Source organism: Camarhynchus parvulus, chromosome 9, assembly GCF_901933205.1.
Source record: "Camarhynchus parvulus chromosome 9, STF_HiC, whole genome shotgun sequence".
Taxonomy (NCBI): domain Eukaryota; kingdom Metazoa; phylum Chordata; class Aves; order Passeriformes; family Thraupidae; genus Camarhynchus; species Camarhynchus parvulus.
Window position 1 is genome coordinate 1336556 of NC_044579.1, and position 16048 is coordinate 1352603.

Sequence of the window (16048 nt, forward strand, 5' to 3'; positions counted from 1 at the left end):
TCCATCCATGGGCTGCAGGCAGGGAGCTGTGCCTGGATCCCAGGGGATGCAGGTTCTGGGCACAGCACTGATTTAGGCTGATTTAGGGAACTCGATGTGTTTGGGGTTGTTCTCCTCCTCCCAGCTGATCTCCGGTGGGTTTTCCAGCTCCTCACTGGTGACCAGGACGTGCTGGATGTCCTTCCCAAGGACTCCTCAGGATAACCAAGGCGTTGTGGCAGAGGAGGCACCTTCATCCCCCTTGGAATCCAGAGCAGGAGGTTCTTCCAGGAGTCTGGAGAGCTCAAGTTGTGCCAAAGCAGCTGCTTTAGAATTCCAGCAGTGTCCCATCCCTGGGTTCTTCTCTCTGGCTGCATTCCTGTCCTCTCCATGCTGCCTTTCCATCTTTTTCAAAATGACATTTGAGGGAACTTTACCTCCCCAAATGTTTGATGATGTAGTTACCATGATTTACAAGTGCAGAGTTGCTGGGCTGAGTTGGTGCTGGTGTTTGGTGAATGCATTTCCTCAGCTCTGCATGTGGCATAATTGGCCACACAAAGACACCAGCAAGGAAATTCTTCCTCTCCCAGCCAAATGCCAGAGCTGTCCCTGCTTAGACTGAGGAAAAGGCAACCAGGAAGAAATGGGCTGCATGAAAGTTTAAATGTTGCAGTCCTAGAGGAAAGACATTTTACATCATCTCCAAAAAAGTTCATGGTTGTCCCAGTTCTTGTTTTTATTTCATCCTGCTTTTCTCTGGCACTGTGGATGATAATTTTTTAGATCTTAAATGTTCCCTTATTCTGAAATATGTTTTGTCACTTTACAACTGTCCAAACTCCTGGTTTCAAACAACTTTTCCCTCTTAACATCAGTCTCCTTTCAGGTTGAAACTCTGACTCTGCTGCTGCCTACTTTTGTTATCACTCGCCTTATATTGAACAGTAAATTAAAAAAAGTTACTATTATCATAAATATTATCTGTATTTGACTTCCTCAAAGACATGCACTTTAAAATTGCAAACTAATAACAACCTGCAATGTTTTGTGGAGGCAGCTACATTTGTATTGTATATACATCTTTAATAATTTCTGCATCTGAATGACTGCAATTGATACCCAAAATTATTTTACCTTTCCAGCAACTCGTACCATGATTTTTTTTTCCTGGTGGTGAAGTTGAGTTAAACAAGGAACTTTCTCTTAATATGCTTTGAAGGAGAACATGGCATTTTGCTGCAATTACTTGTGTGTTTGCACTCTGGCTTTATTAGCAGTCTGAGCGCCCAGGCTTGATGCAGCGCAGTTGTTCCATTGTTCCAGCCCTTGGATTTATGGCTGAAGTATTAAAGAGCCCTCAATTTGTTGGCTTTTGTTTGTGGCCATTGAGCTAAAAATAATCTAATAAGGCTTGTGTCAGGTGAGAGGTGCTGAGAAGAATTCCAGGGGAGTAGTTGACATCTCAGCACCCTTCTTTGGAGTGGGGGGTGCTGTTTGCCAAGAAAACAGATTATTTGTGCAAAAATTGATCTTTCCTGGAAGTGGAAGGGCTCAAAGAGAAGAAAACAAACCTTGTCTTGGTTTTGGGCTCTAATTCCTCTTTCCATTTCAGAAAGTCTCTCTTTTGCAGTTGTAACCTTTTGAAGAGATTAGATTGGACCTCTAAGATAGAGTTCAGTGCTTTAGTGCAATATAATTGGGGAAATACTAAACGCCACTGACCTCATTTCCTTTAGAACAATGAGAATTAATAGTTGCACGTTTTATTAGGCTGATATTCCAGATGTAGTGTACATTTAATTAAGTGTAGTTTCCTTTTGGTTATGGTATGTGGCTCTGCTTTTTGTCGCAAATTCTTTCTAGTTTTACAGTTTTCCACATGTTTTCTTTCACCATTTATGATTTTTTCAAAGCGGGGCTATAAGGATTTAAATCACTTTAGCATGCAGCAAAACAGTTCCCATTCAAACAATAAACGCCATTTTAAAAAGCCTTTAGATCTTCTGTCACTTCATAAATATAAATGTATAAAAACATTATGCAGTTGTAGTGCCCACCTGCTAATTAAATGCAGATTTCCTCAAACTTGTTTTAAAATCCGCTTATTTGTTTCAACTCGGTCTCTGCTCAGAATACATATGGCCCTTGTGAAACTAATTATGCTTATGGAGCAGCTGTTAAATTTAGTGCAACTAATTTTATCCAATATTTTACATTTTAATTGATTACCTGTGAAGAAATTAGCAAATTAACACTTATTGTGCAGTAACTGAATGGGCTTTTATGGAGACTTTCAATTTTTACAAGCGGCCCGAGTGCTGATGGAATAAAGCCATTTCTTAGGGCTGGAGATAGGGAACTTATTGGTGAGCCTTGATTATCTGGTGTGAGAACTTAGGGATCCCGAGTGATGCCAAGCATCTGTGTGTTCTGCAACTTAGACATGAAAAGCAGATTGGAAAGTAATGGCTTTTCACAGAATTTTGGGAACATATGGGCTTATCTGGATCTAAGAACCCTTTGAAGATCTTTGAACTTGACTAAATGACTTAACCTTTGGCATGGTGGGTGGGTGTTTTGGGTGTTGTTGGGGGGGAAGGGGATCCATGCTGGAAATCTCCTCTACAGCTTCGTTTTTTGGTTTGGTTTTCCCCCTCCCCCCCTCTGGTAGTTCCATAATTTGAACATTTGGGGTCTTGCTTTAATAGGACTAATTGTGATTCTTGTTATTTTTCAACAGCAGATAAAATAGAAAATCTGTCTTCTCTGCCAGATCTGTGGCCTTTTGTTGTGGTTTGGTGGTGAGCTGGGGACACAGATGACTTTTGGGAGCTCCATTTCAGGAAGTTTTATCTTGATTTCCTGTCCTGTAGATCTTGCAAGATACTTTAATAGGAATTAAGGAACAGTAGAGTGAGACTCTTCCCAAGGCCATGGAGTAATGGGACAAGTGGGAATGGCCTGAAGCTGATGGGAGGGGAGGTTTAGATGGGATATTGGGGAGGAATTCATCCCTGTGAGGGTGGTGGGACACAGGGAGGCTGTGCCGTGTCAGGGGCACCTTCCACTGTCCCAGGGAGCTCCAATCCCTGCCTTGGACACTGCCAGGGATGGGGAAATTTGATGCAATGACTCTTCTAATTTTTAAAAGCTGTTTCCTGTATATAAATGTCACCTGCCACCAGTTCTGCACAGACGTGGGAATGAGCAGAGATGCAGGAACTGAGCATCAGCCTGCCTGAGCTGAATTTATTTGCGCCTGCAATAGGTAGAGCTGAACTCCAGTTCAGATTTGAGCTGAGAAACTGGAATTCTTTAGCAGTAAATATTTTAGATTCCTGTTATTCCTGGTGGAGGACTGTGCCATTAAATGAGGAGAGGCCCTGCCTTGATTAAAGGTGATTTGTGTTGCTTGCAGGGCATTGTTTGTTTGGGGTTTATTTTCTGTTTTGGACTTACCTGCGGAGTTCTGAGAAGCCAAGGTTACCTGGGAATACTGGATTTAGGGCAGTGCTCTGTAAATCTGTGCTGCCTCATCATGATGTTTGTAAAAACAGTGTCTCTGTGCCAAACAAAAATTAGAGTTAATATCCAGAATGCTCTTTCAAGTCAAAACTTCCTCTGCCTGAGGAGTAAGGATGGATGGATGGACGCTTTTACATTTGTGATGACACACTAAAAATCCATTTTGAGCCAGCAAATGCTCTCCAGTTAAGAATCCAGCACTGCAGTGGTAATTTGATCTATTTATTAGTGTTAATAGAGTGACCAGGATGGGAGAGCTGCTGTTGGAAGGTACCAGCTGCTGAAACAGGAACCCAGCCCTGACCTCTGGAGCTGCTCCTGGCAGGAACAGGGACCTAAACTCCCATGTGCTGGACAAATTCCAGAAATGTAATTTATAGCCTCATCTGGATGGAGGATTTTCTTTTGCTTAGTCTATTGTTGAGTTTTATTAAGCAGTTGTTGTTTCATAAAAGGAGGGATTTTGTCTGTGTGATTTGGCTTTTAAAGGCTTTGGGAGTTTTGCACTCCAAGAGGTGCTAAAGAAACTTTTTACACTGTTTTGAAAATTCTCCCGTTTCCCTCAGTACTTGATGGAACTTCTCCACAAGATGCCATCAGAGCTTTCATGGGAATCATGGAATTGTAGAGTCATGGTTTGGGGTGGGAAGGACCTTAAAGCCCATCTCATTCCATTCCTGCCCTGGAGGGACACATTCCAAAGGCCAGGGTGCTCAGGTAAGAGGAACCAAGGAAAACGTGACTTGATTTTTCCCAAAGATCCCTTGCCCACTCAGGTAGCATTGATCCATGATAAATTATTAAATAAAACTTAGAAAATCCTCTACAAGAAATTCAGAAATAATGAAATAATTTGGGACACACAAAGAACCAGCCCTAATACTTCTGGATCTTTTTTTCCATTTTGTTAATGGATGAATCCATTGTTTGTTTTAAGTTATTTTGCATCTCTTTTCAGAGCAGGAGCAATGTTTTCTTTTTCACTTCTTTTGCTAAATTGTCAGTTTAAAGGTGACAGGTGATTAAATTGTGACATGTGCTATGTTATTAGATGTATTTATTAAATGTATTGAAATTAAATAATAAAATACAACAAGGCTGAGGTGCAGTGCTGGTGAGAAATGGCTGATGGGTTGTTCTGATGACAAAATTTTGTAACTATGAAGTAGGGCAGTAAGATCTGAGATTTTCACTCTAGACCTTTAAGGCATTTATAAAAGTGTTTGTATTCAGGGCTGAGTAGCCAAAAGCTTCCAAAACCTGGAGATGAAACCCTTGGTAGCAAACCAAGCCTGCTGATGTCAGATGTCTGACTTCACTCACTGTGTTTTTTGGAGAAAAATGTTACCTAGATGTCTCTGTGGAGGAAAGCAGAAGAATTGGTGGTGTTTTGTTAGACTAATTTGGTATTTATAGTTTGGGGATCCTTTTTGTCTGCCTAGAAGCAGCCTCTTCTTTCTCTGGTGAAGGAGAGCCTTCCTTCGCTCTCTGGCTGCTATTCACAAGGGTTTTCTGCTTGTTTAGATAGCCCAGTAGATCCTGTTAAGGACTGAACCTGTTTTAATCAGAATCTCTTCCCCAGTTGCTTTGGTGTCATTTTTTCTTGTCAGCCTACCTGATGCCTTAAGTTTAGCTTTATATTTCCAGATTCTGCGCTGCATTCTCACAGTGGATAACTCTGAACTCACACACAGTGCCAGCAGCTCTCCTCACAGCTCAGGCACACAGAACAATCCTTGTCCAGCCCCAGAACCAAGGACACCGCTGCAGCTTCAGCCCCAAAAGCGCAAACAGCAGGGGATGGAGGGGAGAACCTGGGAGGGTGGGACTGCACAACCTGGAGCTGGAATTGGACAGTGAACCCAACATAGAAAGGGACCAAAAGTTGATAAAAGTGTGAGAACTTGTGGCTTGGGGTCCATCTTGGGTCTGTTTTGGGTGTAGCCTTGGTCAGGCTCTTGTGCTGTCCAAGATGTATCCTTTGAAGGCATTTTAATAAATCCCTGCTTTATTGCTTTAACAGTGCCCAGCCTCTGTTCCAGGGAGCCTCTTTAGGTATCAGTCACCATCCCCGCATGTGTTTAACAGCAGACTGGATGTGGCCCTCACTGCCAGGTTTAGTTGGGGTGTTAGGGCTGGGTTGGACTTGATCTTGGAGTGTTGGAGTTCTGGACACTGAGAATTTTGGACTTTCTGTTCTGCCAGACACTGACCCCCAAGAGAACACTGCATTGACCTGAGGCCATGGAGAAGCTTCCAAAATGGAATGATGGAACTGGGATTGTGGGTGTGGAGTTTGAATAGAAATGTGTGATGTCACAGGGCAGGAAACTCAGAGTTTGGGGTTTTAGGATATAGTAATAGATATGAAGCAAGATGGAGGTTTTAGGGTGGAGACTGGTCCTCCTTCTTCTTTAGGGGTTTGGGTGGTATTTTGTAATTGGACAGAAAAGTCAGCCTTGCAGACTTTGAGTGATCAGTTATTGGGTTAAAAGTAAATAATTTAGGTGTCATTTCTTAATTGGATAGTTTAGCCTTGAAATACCTTGTATAGTAAGATAGTTAGCCATTTTGTAGCATGTTAGTAGGAGAGCCCCCAGCGTGTCCCTGTGTTCCTTCAAAGTAACTGTGTCACCTGCAGGCCAGGGCTGTCCAATTCTTGTAGGAGTAGGGCATGTCCTTGTTCTATCAAGATCCTTCTGCACCTGGTGTCTCTGTGGTTGTGCAGGTCATGGACGTGAGCATGGCAGCGCTCCTACAGCCGCAGCAGGGAGAGGTTCTGCCACAGGAGAATGCCAGCGGGTCCCTGTGTTCCTTCAAAGTAACTGGGTCACCTGCAGGCCAGGGTTGTCCAATTCTTGCTGGAGTACAGCATGCCCTGGTTCTGCCAAGATCCTTCTCCACCTGGTGTCTGTGTGTTGCTGCAGGTCGCAGTCGTGGGCTCGGCAGCGCTCCTACAGCCGCAGCAGCGAGAGGTCCGGCCACAGGAGAACCCCCAGTGTGTCCCTGTGTTCCTTCAAATAATTGTCATCTGCGAGGTGTCATTTGCTATAAGATCCCTGTTAAGATTCTCATGTGTTGTGTGTGCAGGGCGCGTCGGCAGGCCCTACAGCAAGCAGCAGAGGTCGCCCCAGGGACAAGGACAAGGACAAAGCCAAGGACAAGGGCAAAGGGAAGGAGAAGGAGATCCACGGCACCAAGGCTGGGTGAGTGAGACGGCAAATGATGGAGCTGGGGCAAAACTGGGCAGCAACGCAGTGTCCTTTTACTTTTGTGATAGTTTTCCTTTATATTGTATTTTATATCAACTAAGTTTATGTAAATTCAGAATATTTGAAAGGTGGGGAATTATTCAGACTGTTTGGAGGGTGGGGTTTGTAGGGTTTTACAGTTCTGCAATGAGTTAACGTTTCACACTAAGTGTGGTTTAATTTTCCACCCTTTCCCCCCAGCTTGGTTTCAGGTGGGTTAAAGAGCTTTCTGCAATTTGTTAATATAAACATTCTTCCCATATGTAGTAGCTATGATTTAGGGGAAAAATGAGGAATATTGGATAGCATGAGGACTGCTTCCTAGGAGAAGATGGGTTTCACTGTTCACACACACCTACACCTCCTCCCAGTGGCAGGAGTTCCTCCTGGGCTTTGGTTGAGGCTCAAAAATGCAGTTCCAGCACAAGCCTTGCTCTGGGTGAACGATGGGAACCCTTGAGAACCTGCTGTCAGTCCAATTTCTGCTTGGAATAACTTGGGTTGTGGATGACAGATTGCAGGAAAGGCAATGTAATTTTTTGCATTTTATGTAATTTATGTAATTCCCTCTGCTTTATACATCATGCTCTTGTGCAGCCTTTCCTGGGCTGTTTGTCTTTTCCCTCTTTGTCTGATCCTTTCAAAAAAAAAAACAAACTGCTGAGGTGTCACTTCATGACCTTCCCTTGGGTGGATTCCCACTGAAAATGCTCCTGGGGAATTTCTGGAGCTGCATCTTCCACCCACATTTGGGCTTCTGTTGGCTTCTGGAATTCTCCCTTTGTTCCTTGCGGCAGCAGGAAAATTCCTGGTTAAGTTGGATCCGGTTTGGACTCTCCAAGCAGATTTAATTTCTAGACCCAGAGTCTGGAAAGTCTCATTATTCTACAGAGCCCTTCCAGAACCTCCAGCATCAGGGAATCTCTGGTGGAAACAATGCTGTGGCCTCAGTATTTGAGCAGATCCTTCCTCAAAGGCACCTCAAGGACCAGGTCTGGTTCCCAGTTTAAATTCATGGCTGTTTGCAATGTATTTATTCAAAATAGCTGCTTTGGAGCTGTAATGAAGATCAGCCTGAAGCCAGATTGTGGGGAGAAGGGACATAAATTCTCAGGTGCTGCTTGACTTTATAGTTTAACTTTGCATAAAAGGAGGTATTTCAGCTTGGCAGCACTGCAGCTTATCTGAGAGATGTATATTTGGGGCTTTGCTGCTCCTCTAAAGCACAGAATCAAAATGCATTTTTTTCACTAATTAAGCAGCAAATTTGTTTGTGACTCCTGTGAACCCTAATGATGATTTTCTGTCCTTGGCTTGGCTGTGTTTGTAGATGTGAGGGGGAAAGGTCTGTGCTTGGGGTTTTTTTGGGGCAGCTTTAGATTCTTTCAAGGGAAATCTTGTCACAGCAAACATCTCAAGAGAAACTTCAAAAGTAGGAAACCAAAGTTATTTTTAAAAAGAGTATTCTGGGCGTTGTCCTTTGGCATTCCCCATTTCAGTGATGATTCCCTAATGCTGAGCACTGAATTTCTGGAGTGCTGGAGAGGTACCAGATGTTCATGAGATAGGCTGTGAAACAGCTCAGCTCTTCTCTTGCACCCTGAAATGTTTTAAGGGATGTTCCACTTGTGCAGCTGTTATGGAGGGAAATCCTGCAGCAGCTGCTGGGAACGTGGGCTGGCAGCCCCAGGGAGTTCCCTCCAGCCCCAAATCCCACGATTAGACCAGCAACATCTACATGCAGGAAGCCTTCAGCTGTCCAAGTCTGCAGAAGTGAGGGGTTTTACAGCACTACAATGTTTTGCCACTATTTTTTGTACTAATCAAAGCATTACATTCATCTTTTATTTATGCTTTTTGAAATTCTCTTGTTTTAAAACAACCTGCATGCATGTCTTCATTGACCTGGTTGGGTGTGCTGTTGAATTTTGATGTTTTGAGTCTTGATCAGCTTCAAAACATGCAAATTCTGTTGTTCTGAGATGTGTTTTTCATAAGGCTCCTTGCTCATTGTTAAATTGGGGGGCAAAGCTACTAAAAGCTTGTTAGTTTTAAATAACTTTTCCTAGATTTATGGGTCTCATTGTTGCTTGTGTACTAGTGGAATTTGGGATTACTTCTCCAAGTGATTTTGACAATTTTTAATGGAATAAATGAAGAGCAGCTCCTCAGTTGTTAAGAGAAAAGAAGTGGTGAACTATTAATCAAACCTGACCACTGGTTTAATTGCTGATCCTTAATAAGGTTATTGATACATGTGGGCATTAATGGTTTCACAGCTTCCTAAATACTTTGGCAGATCCCAGAATCCTGGAGTGGTTTGGGCTGGACAGTCCTTAAATCTCATCTCATCCCAGCTCCTGCCATGGGCAGGGACACCTTCCATGGACCAGGCTGCTCCAATCTGGCCTTGGGCACTGCCAGGGATCCAGGGGCAGCCACAGCTCCTCTGGGCACCCTGTGCCAGCCCCTTCCCTCTCTCCCAGGGAACAATTCCTTCCCAAAATCCCACCCATCCCTTCCCCTGGCAGTGGGGGCCATTCCCTGTGTCCTGTCAATATTACAGAGCTGAGGAGCTCCTTGTTCAAACACAATCTCCATTTTTCCTTTCAGTTCCACACTTCAGGGCTCTGAGGTTTCACTGAGGTCCCCCTGTCTGGGGACCTGTTTCCAGTGGCATTTCCTGAAATCCCCTGGAGTGGATCCATGCCCAGTGCCCCATGGATGGCACGTGGGTGACTGATGGCTGTTGATGAGATTTTTGCTGTTTGGAGAAAACGTCAGGAGTGAAGTGGGAATATTGGACTTTCCCAAGTCAGACTCTCCTGGAGCTTGGCGCACGATTATTTTTCCCTTCCTTCTTCCCAGCCAGTGCAGTGGGAAGTCATTTATGGTAATTGGCCCTGATTTGCATATAGGTGATGGAGTTGTGTGGGGCAGAGCACCCCAGAAGTGCTGGGAAGCTGTGCTGGGATCAAAGGGGCTGTGCAGGAGCTGTTGTCTGACACCAGGCTGGGGGTGTTGTTTGCATTAAACATTCATCACCCTCCCAGCCTGCCAGCAGGAATTCTGGGCTGGGCTGACATGTTTTCATGCAAAATTTATTGGGCAAGACGAGGGTTGTAAAGGGAGATCTCGTTGCCTTTCACCAGCAGCAGAGGGGGAATGTTTGATTGGGAGGGAGGATTCCTCTGGCACGTTTGGGACCTGTGTTACACCTGACTGAGGAGCTGAGGGGTTGGGAAGGCTGATTCTGTCTCTCCAAGACATTTTCCTCAAAATCTGACCTGCCAAAATCCGTTTCTCAAGGAGCAGAAACGTGCAAACACAAATTGATGTTCAGGGTGCTACAACGCTTGTTTAATTTGCACTGCTCTGGTCTCACATTCAGGAGTTCTTGTTGGTTGTTTCAGTTCTCTTTGGAGTTTATTTCAAAGAGGTTTATGAAGAAAATATAAAGTACATTGTGTTTAGTTTGTAGCTCAGGAGTCCAGAAGGAAAATACATTCATTTTGGAAGTTTTGATCCCAAATAGAATAAATAAGGATTGCTGCTGGGCTGGGACCTTGCATGCCATGGTTCAACCTTGATCAAATTCTTGCTGTTGAGTTGTAAACATCCTAGAGGAGGTACTTCCAGGAAAATGGAAATGGGCAGCAGAAATGGGCTGCTGGGAATGGTAGAGTCTGGCCAAAAATCCATCTTAAACATGGACATTCCTAGAAAAACTGGAGAACTTCTTTAAAATCTGTTTAAAGTTAGCAACTGCATTTTGAATGCTGAAACCAAACTACTCCATCCTGTGGTGGAAAGTAGTTTGAATGCTTATAGGAGAAATATCTTTTGGCAGAGAGGAAAATCCTTAATCCAGGCAGGTTTATTTTCAGTGTCAGCTGAATTACGAGGACTTTGAGAAGTGCTTGCAGTAAATGCTTTTTAAGATGCTTGGTAGGACTCCTTGGCTCCAGTGATTTCTTTTGGTAGCTTCTTGAAGAACAGCTTCTAAAACTGAATGACAACTTGAGCCCCTTTGTCCAACCTGGGATATTCCAGTGACTGCCAGGCTCTTGCTTGGACTCAAAGTGGGTTTCCAGGATCTCAAGGATGTATTGCCATGGCAAGGGAGTCACTTATCTACAGTAAAACCAAAATGCCTCTTCTATTGATTAACTAATTAATTTATTCTTAACTCCTTTTGCCTTCCTCTCTACCTCCAGCCTGCAGGCAGAACCCAGACATGAGGTGACTGGAGCAGGTAATGGAGAAGTCATTAGCAGTGGGTCTCTGGGTGACCTCAGTGCAGAGAGAATGAATCCCTTGCCCTGTCAGGGTCTGTGCTTGCTGATGGAAAAGGAGCTGAGCACCTTGGGCTGGTTCCTGCAGTGCTCAGGGAAGATCCTGGGAGCGCCCAGGGAACACCCGGGCGTGTCTGGGGTGATGGGTGAGCATCTGAGCTCTGCTGGCAGAGCTGCTGGGAGGCAGGAGGAAGCAGCTGAGAGGCCAAACCAGGACAGTTTCCTCCCAGTAAGTCAGCCAAAGGCTAATGGGAAGCAGAGGAAGGGTTTTTTCTGAAAAGGACTGAGACCTCCATATGCCCAGAGCAGCTCGAGGGTCACTTGCCTTTGACCGAGATTTGTTGCTATTGTTGTCTACGCTGTGTTGGCCTTGTTTTTCTTTTTGTTTGCTAAAAATCCCCTTTTAGGACTCAAAAGACTGGCCATTTATTTAATGGGCAGCAGCATATGGGATGATTTCTTTTCCTTTCACTCCCAGACAGCTGGAAAAGCCAGCGTGGATGGGACACGTGTGTAAGCTGTGGAGCAAAACTGTGCAGGAGGTGCTGGGGAGCCATTGGCTCTGGAAAATAAATAGAATTTAGTTCAGAGTAAACATTTCATTTTCATTCATTAAGTACTTTTTCTGCTAAGTACAAAAATCTAAGTTTTGTGTTCAAATTCTGTAGTTCAGACTGTCTGTTAGTGATGGCTGTCAAATGAGCTTCCCTGCTAAATTCATGGACTATGCTGAGGGAATTATATTTCTCCCTATTTCCAGAAATAGGTTTTGGAATGCATTTGAAGGCAGTATCTTCAAAGACACACATTCTTTTAAGCTGTTTAAAATTTTCCAAACTATCCGCTCCTTAAAACTGCCAGCCACCCTGATTGTCCTTTTATAACTATATAATTTGCATTATCCCGGCTTTGGGTGGAATCATCCCTTGAACGTGGGGTGTTCCTGCTGAAGGAAGGTTTTGTTTGCCCACATGTCCAAACACACACACGCTCTGAATGTAAACATGGAGTTTTGGTTTTTTTTTTTTTTCCCTGGGACACCTTGTGCTGGGAGAGCAGCTGACTATTGTTTTAATGGCCTCCCTTAATCTGGGCAGGAGGAATCCAAACTGAATGATCCAGAGCTGTGCAAATCCAGTTAGTGTGAGCTGTAATCTCTTTACTGGGTTTAAGGAGTTGGAGTGGCACTGAGACACCCTGCAGATACTGAACAGCAGAGATACAGTAATCACCTCACCCTGCACCCTGCTCCTGCATCCTGCTGCTAAACCCACCAGTCCCCAGCAAGGATTTAGGGAAAACCCAGCCCCAAACCAGCAAACTGCTCCTCAGAGCAGCCTCAGGAGGGGCAGGTCACAAACAGCCCGTCTGAAAGATAATGCGGGGGTAAAGGGAAATTGAAATTCATGTTAAAATATTAAACTCGCTGTTGCACCTCGTATTTTGGATTGGGAATGCTTTTTTGGAATGAGCTTACCTGCTATGGAGATTATAAACAATCCATGGCTTTGATTAGGAAGGGAAGGAGAATCTTTGTTTGGAGGAAGCATTTCTAATCGTGGTCTAATTTTGGACCTTTCTCTTGTTTGGAATTATAAAATAACGTGACAAACTTAAGTGAAATAATTTAAATTGTTGGTCAGTGATAGGACACGAGGGAATAGTTTAAATTAAGAGAAGAGGGATGTAGATTGGATATTGGGAAGGGAATTCCTGGCTGGCAGGGCAGGCAGGCCCTGGCACAGGTGCCCAGAGCAGCTGGGGCTGCCCCTGCATCCCTGGCAGTGCCCAAGGCCAGGCTGGACACTGGGGCTGGGACAGTGGGAGGTGTCCCTGCCATGGTTTAGGGTCCCTTCCAGCCCAAATCTCTCTGTGATTCCATGATTCACTTCCAGGCTTTGGCTTCATCCTTGGCACCTCCTGGTTCTGTGCAGGGCAGGTTGTTCCTACTCAGTAGGAGTGAAACCCTACAGAGTTTATACCAGTGCTTCCATTTTTCTGCTTCCACACCCTTTCATTGCTGTGATTTTCCATTGAAAAGGGAAAGCTCTTGGATCTTCCCTTGGAGAAGAGACTGGCCAACCCAACTTTTCCATTCTGGAACTTGTGGGTCTGGTTCCCATAGGAGATTTCCAGAGGCAGAGGCTGCTCTTGCCCTTCATGTCCTTCTCTGTTCATTGAGAATCCCCTGATCCCTTCTTGGAATGAGCTCCTCCAGTTCCCCAGCAGGATGGGATGATGTTCCCCATCAGCCCCTGGAGCAGAGTGGTCCTTGTGACAATAATTCAGCATTGTGTTGGCTTTATTCCCTTTTTGTAGATTTTCTTTAGGTTATGGCAGCCTCATGCATTGCACTTTTTCTGGGGGAAAACTCTGGGAATGGCTTCCACTCCAGCCATTGATTTTTACATTATTTAGTGTAAAAAACAACACTTCAAGTATCCATGAAAGGCAGGGCTGGGAAATGCTTTGGGTGCCTTCCAGGGGAGGAATGGGGAGACCCAGAGGGAGCATCTTGGATTCTCCTGGATCCTGCCTCGCTCCTCAGCTGCTCCAGCAGCTGAAGTTCTTGTAATACAAGGCCCATGTAATGGTGAATTATGTTGGGAATGATTTTTCCTGGGCTGGAACTGAAGCAGCAGGACCAGTCCATTCTCTCCAAATGGATTAAGGAATTGATCAGGAAGGTCTGCCTTGGCTGCTCAGAGCAGAATCTTTTGAGGCTGCTTAATGGGATCATGCTGTGTCCAAGAGGGAAAAGGAGCTTTTCCATTGATTATTGTCAGGTGGGCATTGAAAAATATTAGGGAAGTCCAGACAATGGATTTCTGGGAGAGTGTTCAGCACAGGAATGGGGAATGCAGGGCCAGGGGTGAGAAGGCTTCATGTGCCTGCCTCTGCCATCTCCTTTTTTCTTTCTATTTCCTCCTTTGCTCTGCCTTTATTTCCTGGCCACATTAAACAGTGTTAAAAAAACCTGGGTGAATTTTTTGGATGATGTTGCAGTGGGAGTTTCTGCTGGGGGTTAATTTACAGGTCCCCTGTGAGTCAGGAGCATGAAGAAGGAAGGGGTTTATATGGAGTGAGAGCCACTAAATCTGATTTAAAGGGTCACAATGTGCTTTTTATTGAGGAGGACAAAAGATTAAAGTCCATCAATTAATTTATTTTAAAAAACAAAGCAAGCTTTAGGCTCCAGAGCTTGTTGGAAACTCTTTCCATGAGCTTCAAAGATAATTTTAATAGTTCTGCTGCTTTTTTCCTTTTTTAAGCATTCAGGCTACAATAACTCAGTAAATTGATAGTAGATAATTAGGTCTTGATGTTACAGGCTCAAAATTTTATATGTTGTAGGTTTTAGATATAATTTTTGAAAATTCTACTCTGCATTGTAATATATTCTGACTCTTGCCTTATTTTTAGGTTGTGCTTCTCCCATTGATATGGGACAGGAATTTTTTCCTGACAAAGTTTCCTGAGGTTTGAAAAATTTATTTCCTCCAGTGTCCAGCCTGGCCTTGGGCACTGCCAGGGATCCAGGGGCAGCCCCAGCTGCTCTGGGAATCCCATCCCAGCCAGGAATTCCCAATTCCCAATCTCCCATCCATCCTGCCCTCTGGCAGTGGGAGCCATTCCCAGTGTCCTGTCCCTCCATCCCTTGTCCCCAGTCCCTCTGCAGCTCTCCTGGAGCCCCTTCAGGCCCTGCCAGGGCTCTGAGCTCTCCCTGGAGCTTCTCCTCTCATGGTTGGTTATTTCTCCTCCTGCTCTGTCCTGCAAGTTTTGGAGCAGGGCCTGGGGATGGCACCAGAGGAAGGGGCAGGGACTGACCCCAGGGAATTCCCCCAGACCAGAGGGGCTCTGGAGCCTCCCAGGGACAATTCCAGTGCTGTGCCCTGGCGTGGCCCTGCTGGAGCTGGGGTGGCACCAGGTGAGCCCTCCCAGCCTGAGCCTCCCTGGGCTGGGCATGGAGCAGGAATCTGGGAAGAGCTGCAGAGATTCCCACATGGAAATGGAGCCCCAGTGCAGGGGTTGCATTGGAGCTGCTTTGAGCATCGCTGGTAAAAGGTTCATCACAACTTATGCAATATCTTTAAAATATGTTCCCCTTCAGTGCTTTCAAAGCTCTGTCCAAATGGGTTTTGTAGCAATTCTGAAAATTTTACTCGTCTTGGATGAATGATCCTTTCAGTAAGAGCCAGGACTTGTCTTCTGCTCCAGAACACCTTCCCATGTGGAGAAGTGAAATCCCTTTTCCAGGCAGCCTGGGCAGGGCCATTTTGGGAGCCCAGGATCCAATTTCAGCGTGGCACTTGTCACACACGGTCCCAGTGCTGTCCCTGTGTGCCAGCAGGAAGCCAGGGCTCAGCTTTGCAGGCACTGCCTTCCCCTGCTCTGCCTTTAATCTGGGCTGTGTTTATGTAATGCAATAGAAATGTTGCTAACGTGATTATACTTTTCTATCTTATTAGCTTCAATACTGAGCACAATAAAATGGAAAACTGTTTAAATGTTATGTTTAAGTGCTTGAGATAAGAGTTCTTGTAAATGAAATGTGATTACATTTCTGTAATAGATCTTCTCTGTCTGCTCGGACTTTGTTGAGCAATGTAATTCTTTTGGGATTGCTGTTTCTAAGTTTGATTTCTTTTTTTTTTTTTCCTTTAATTTTGATAGAACCAGCCATGTAAAATATTACACACCACCAGACAATGCACAGAAATCTCTTGAAAAGGCAGGGTTTCCTGCGTGAGGCACAAAACCAGGGCTCCATAGTTCTCTTTGTGATAACCAATTTGAATTAAACATAATTCCCCAACATCACCTTGAATTTCCATCTGTGTAACCCCGATGTTCTTAGGGGTTTTGCATTTACCTAATGCTCTGGGCTATTTTCCCTCAGCACGGATGGCAAACTGTGACTATCTCCAAACTGGAGATGATATGAATAACAATTGTTTGCTGATCTTCCCCTGTATCTCCCTGCATAACCTGCAG

At 44.6% G+C, this 16048-nt stretch overlaps 1 protein-coding gene across 1 annotated transcript in view; it reads left to right on the forward strand.

The window, feature by feature from the left end:
- Nucleotides 1-6181: 6181 nt before the first annotated feature.
- The window catches only part of RSRC1 (arginine and serine rich coiled-coil 1), a 73179-nt gene continuing 63312 nt past the window's right edge, over nucleotides 6182-16048 (forward strand). Inside the window, exons 1-3 of the mRNA XM_030954632.1 lie at nucleotides 6182-6244; nucleotides 6435-6545; nucleotides 6598-6713. Of these exons, the coding sequence (XP_030810492.1) occupies nucleotides 6182-6244; nucleotides 6435-6545; nucleotides 6598-6713 (290 nt within the window). The remainder of the gene's footprint in view (nucleotides 6245-6434; nucleotides 6546-6597; nucleotides 6714-16048) is intronic.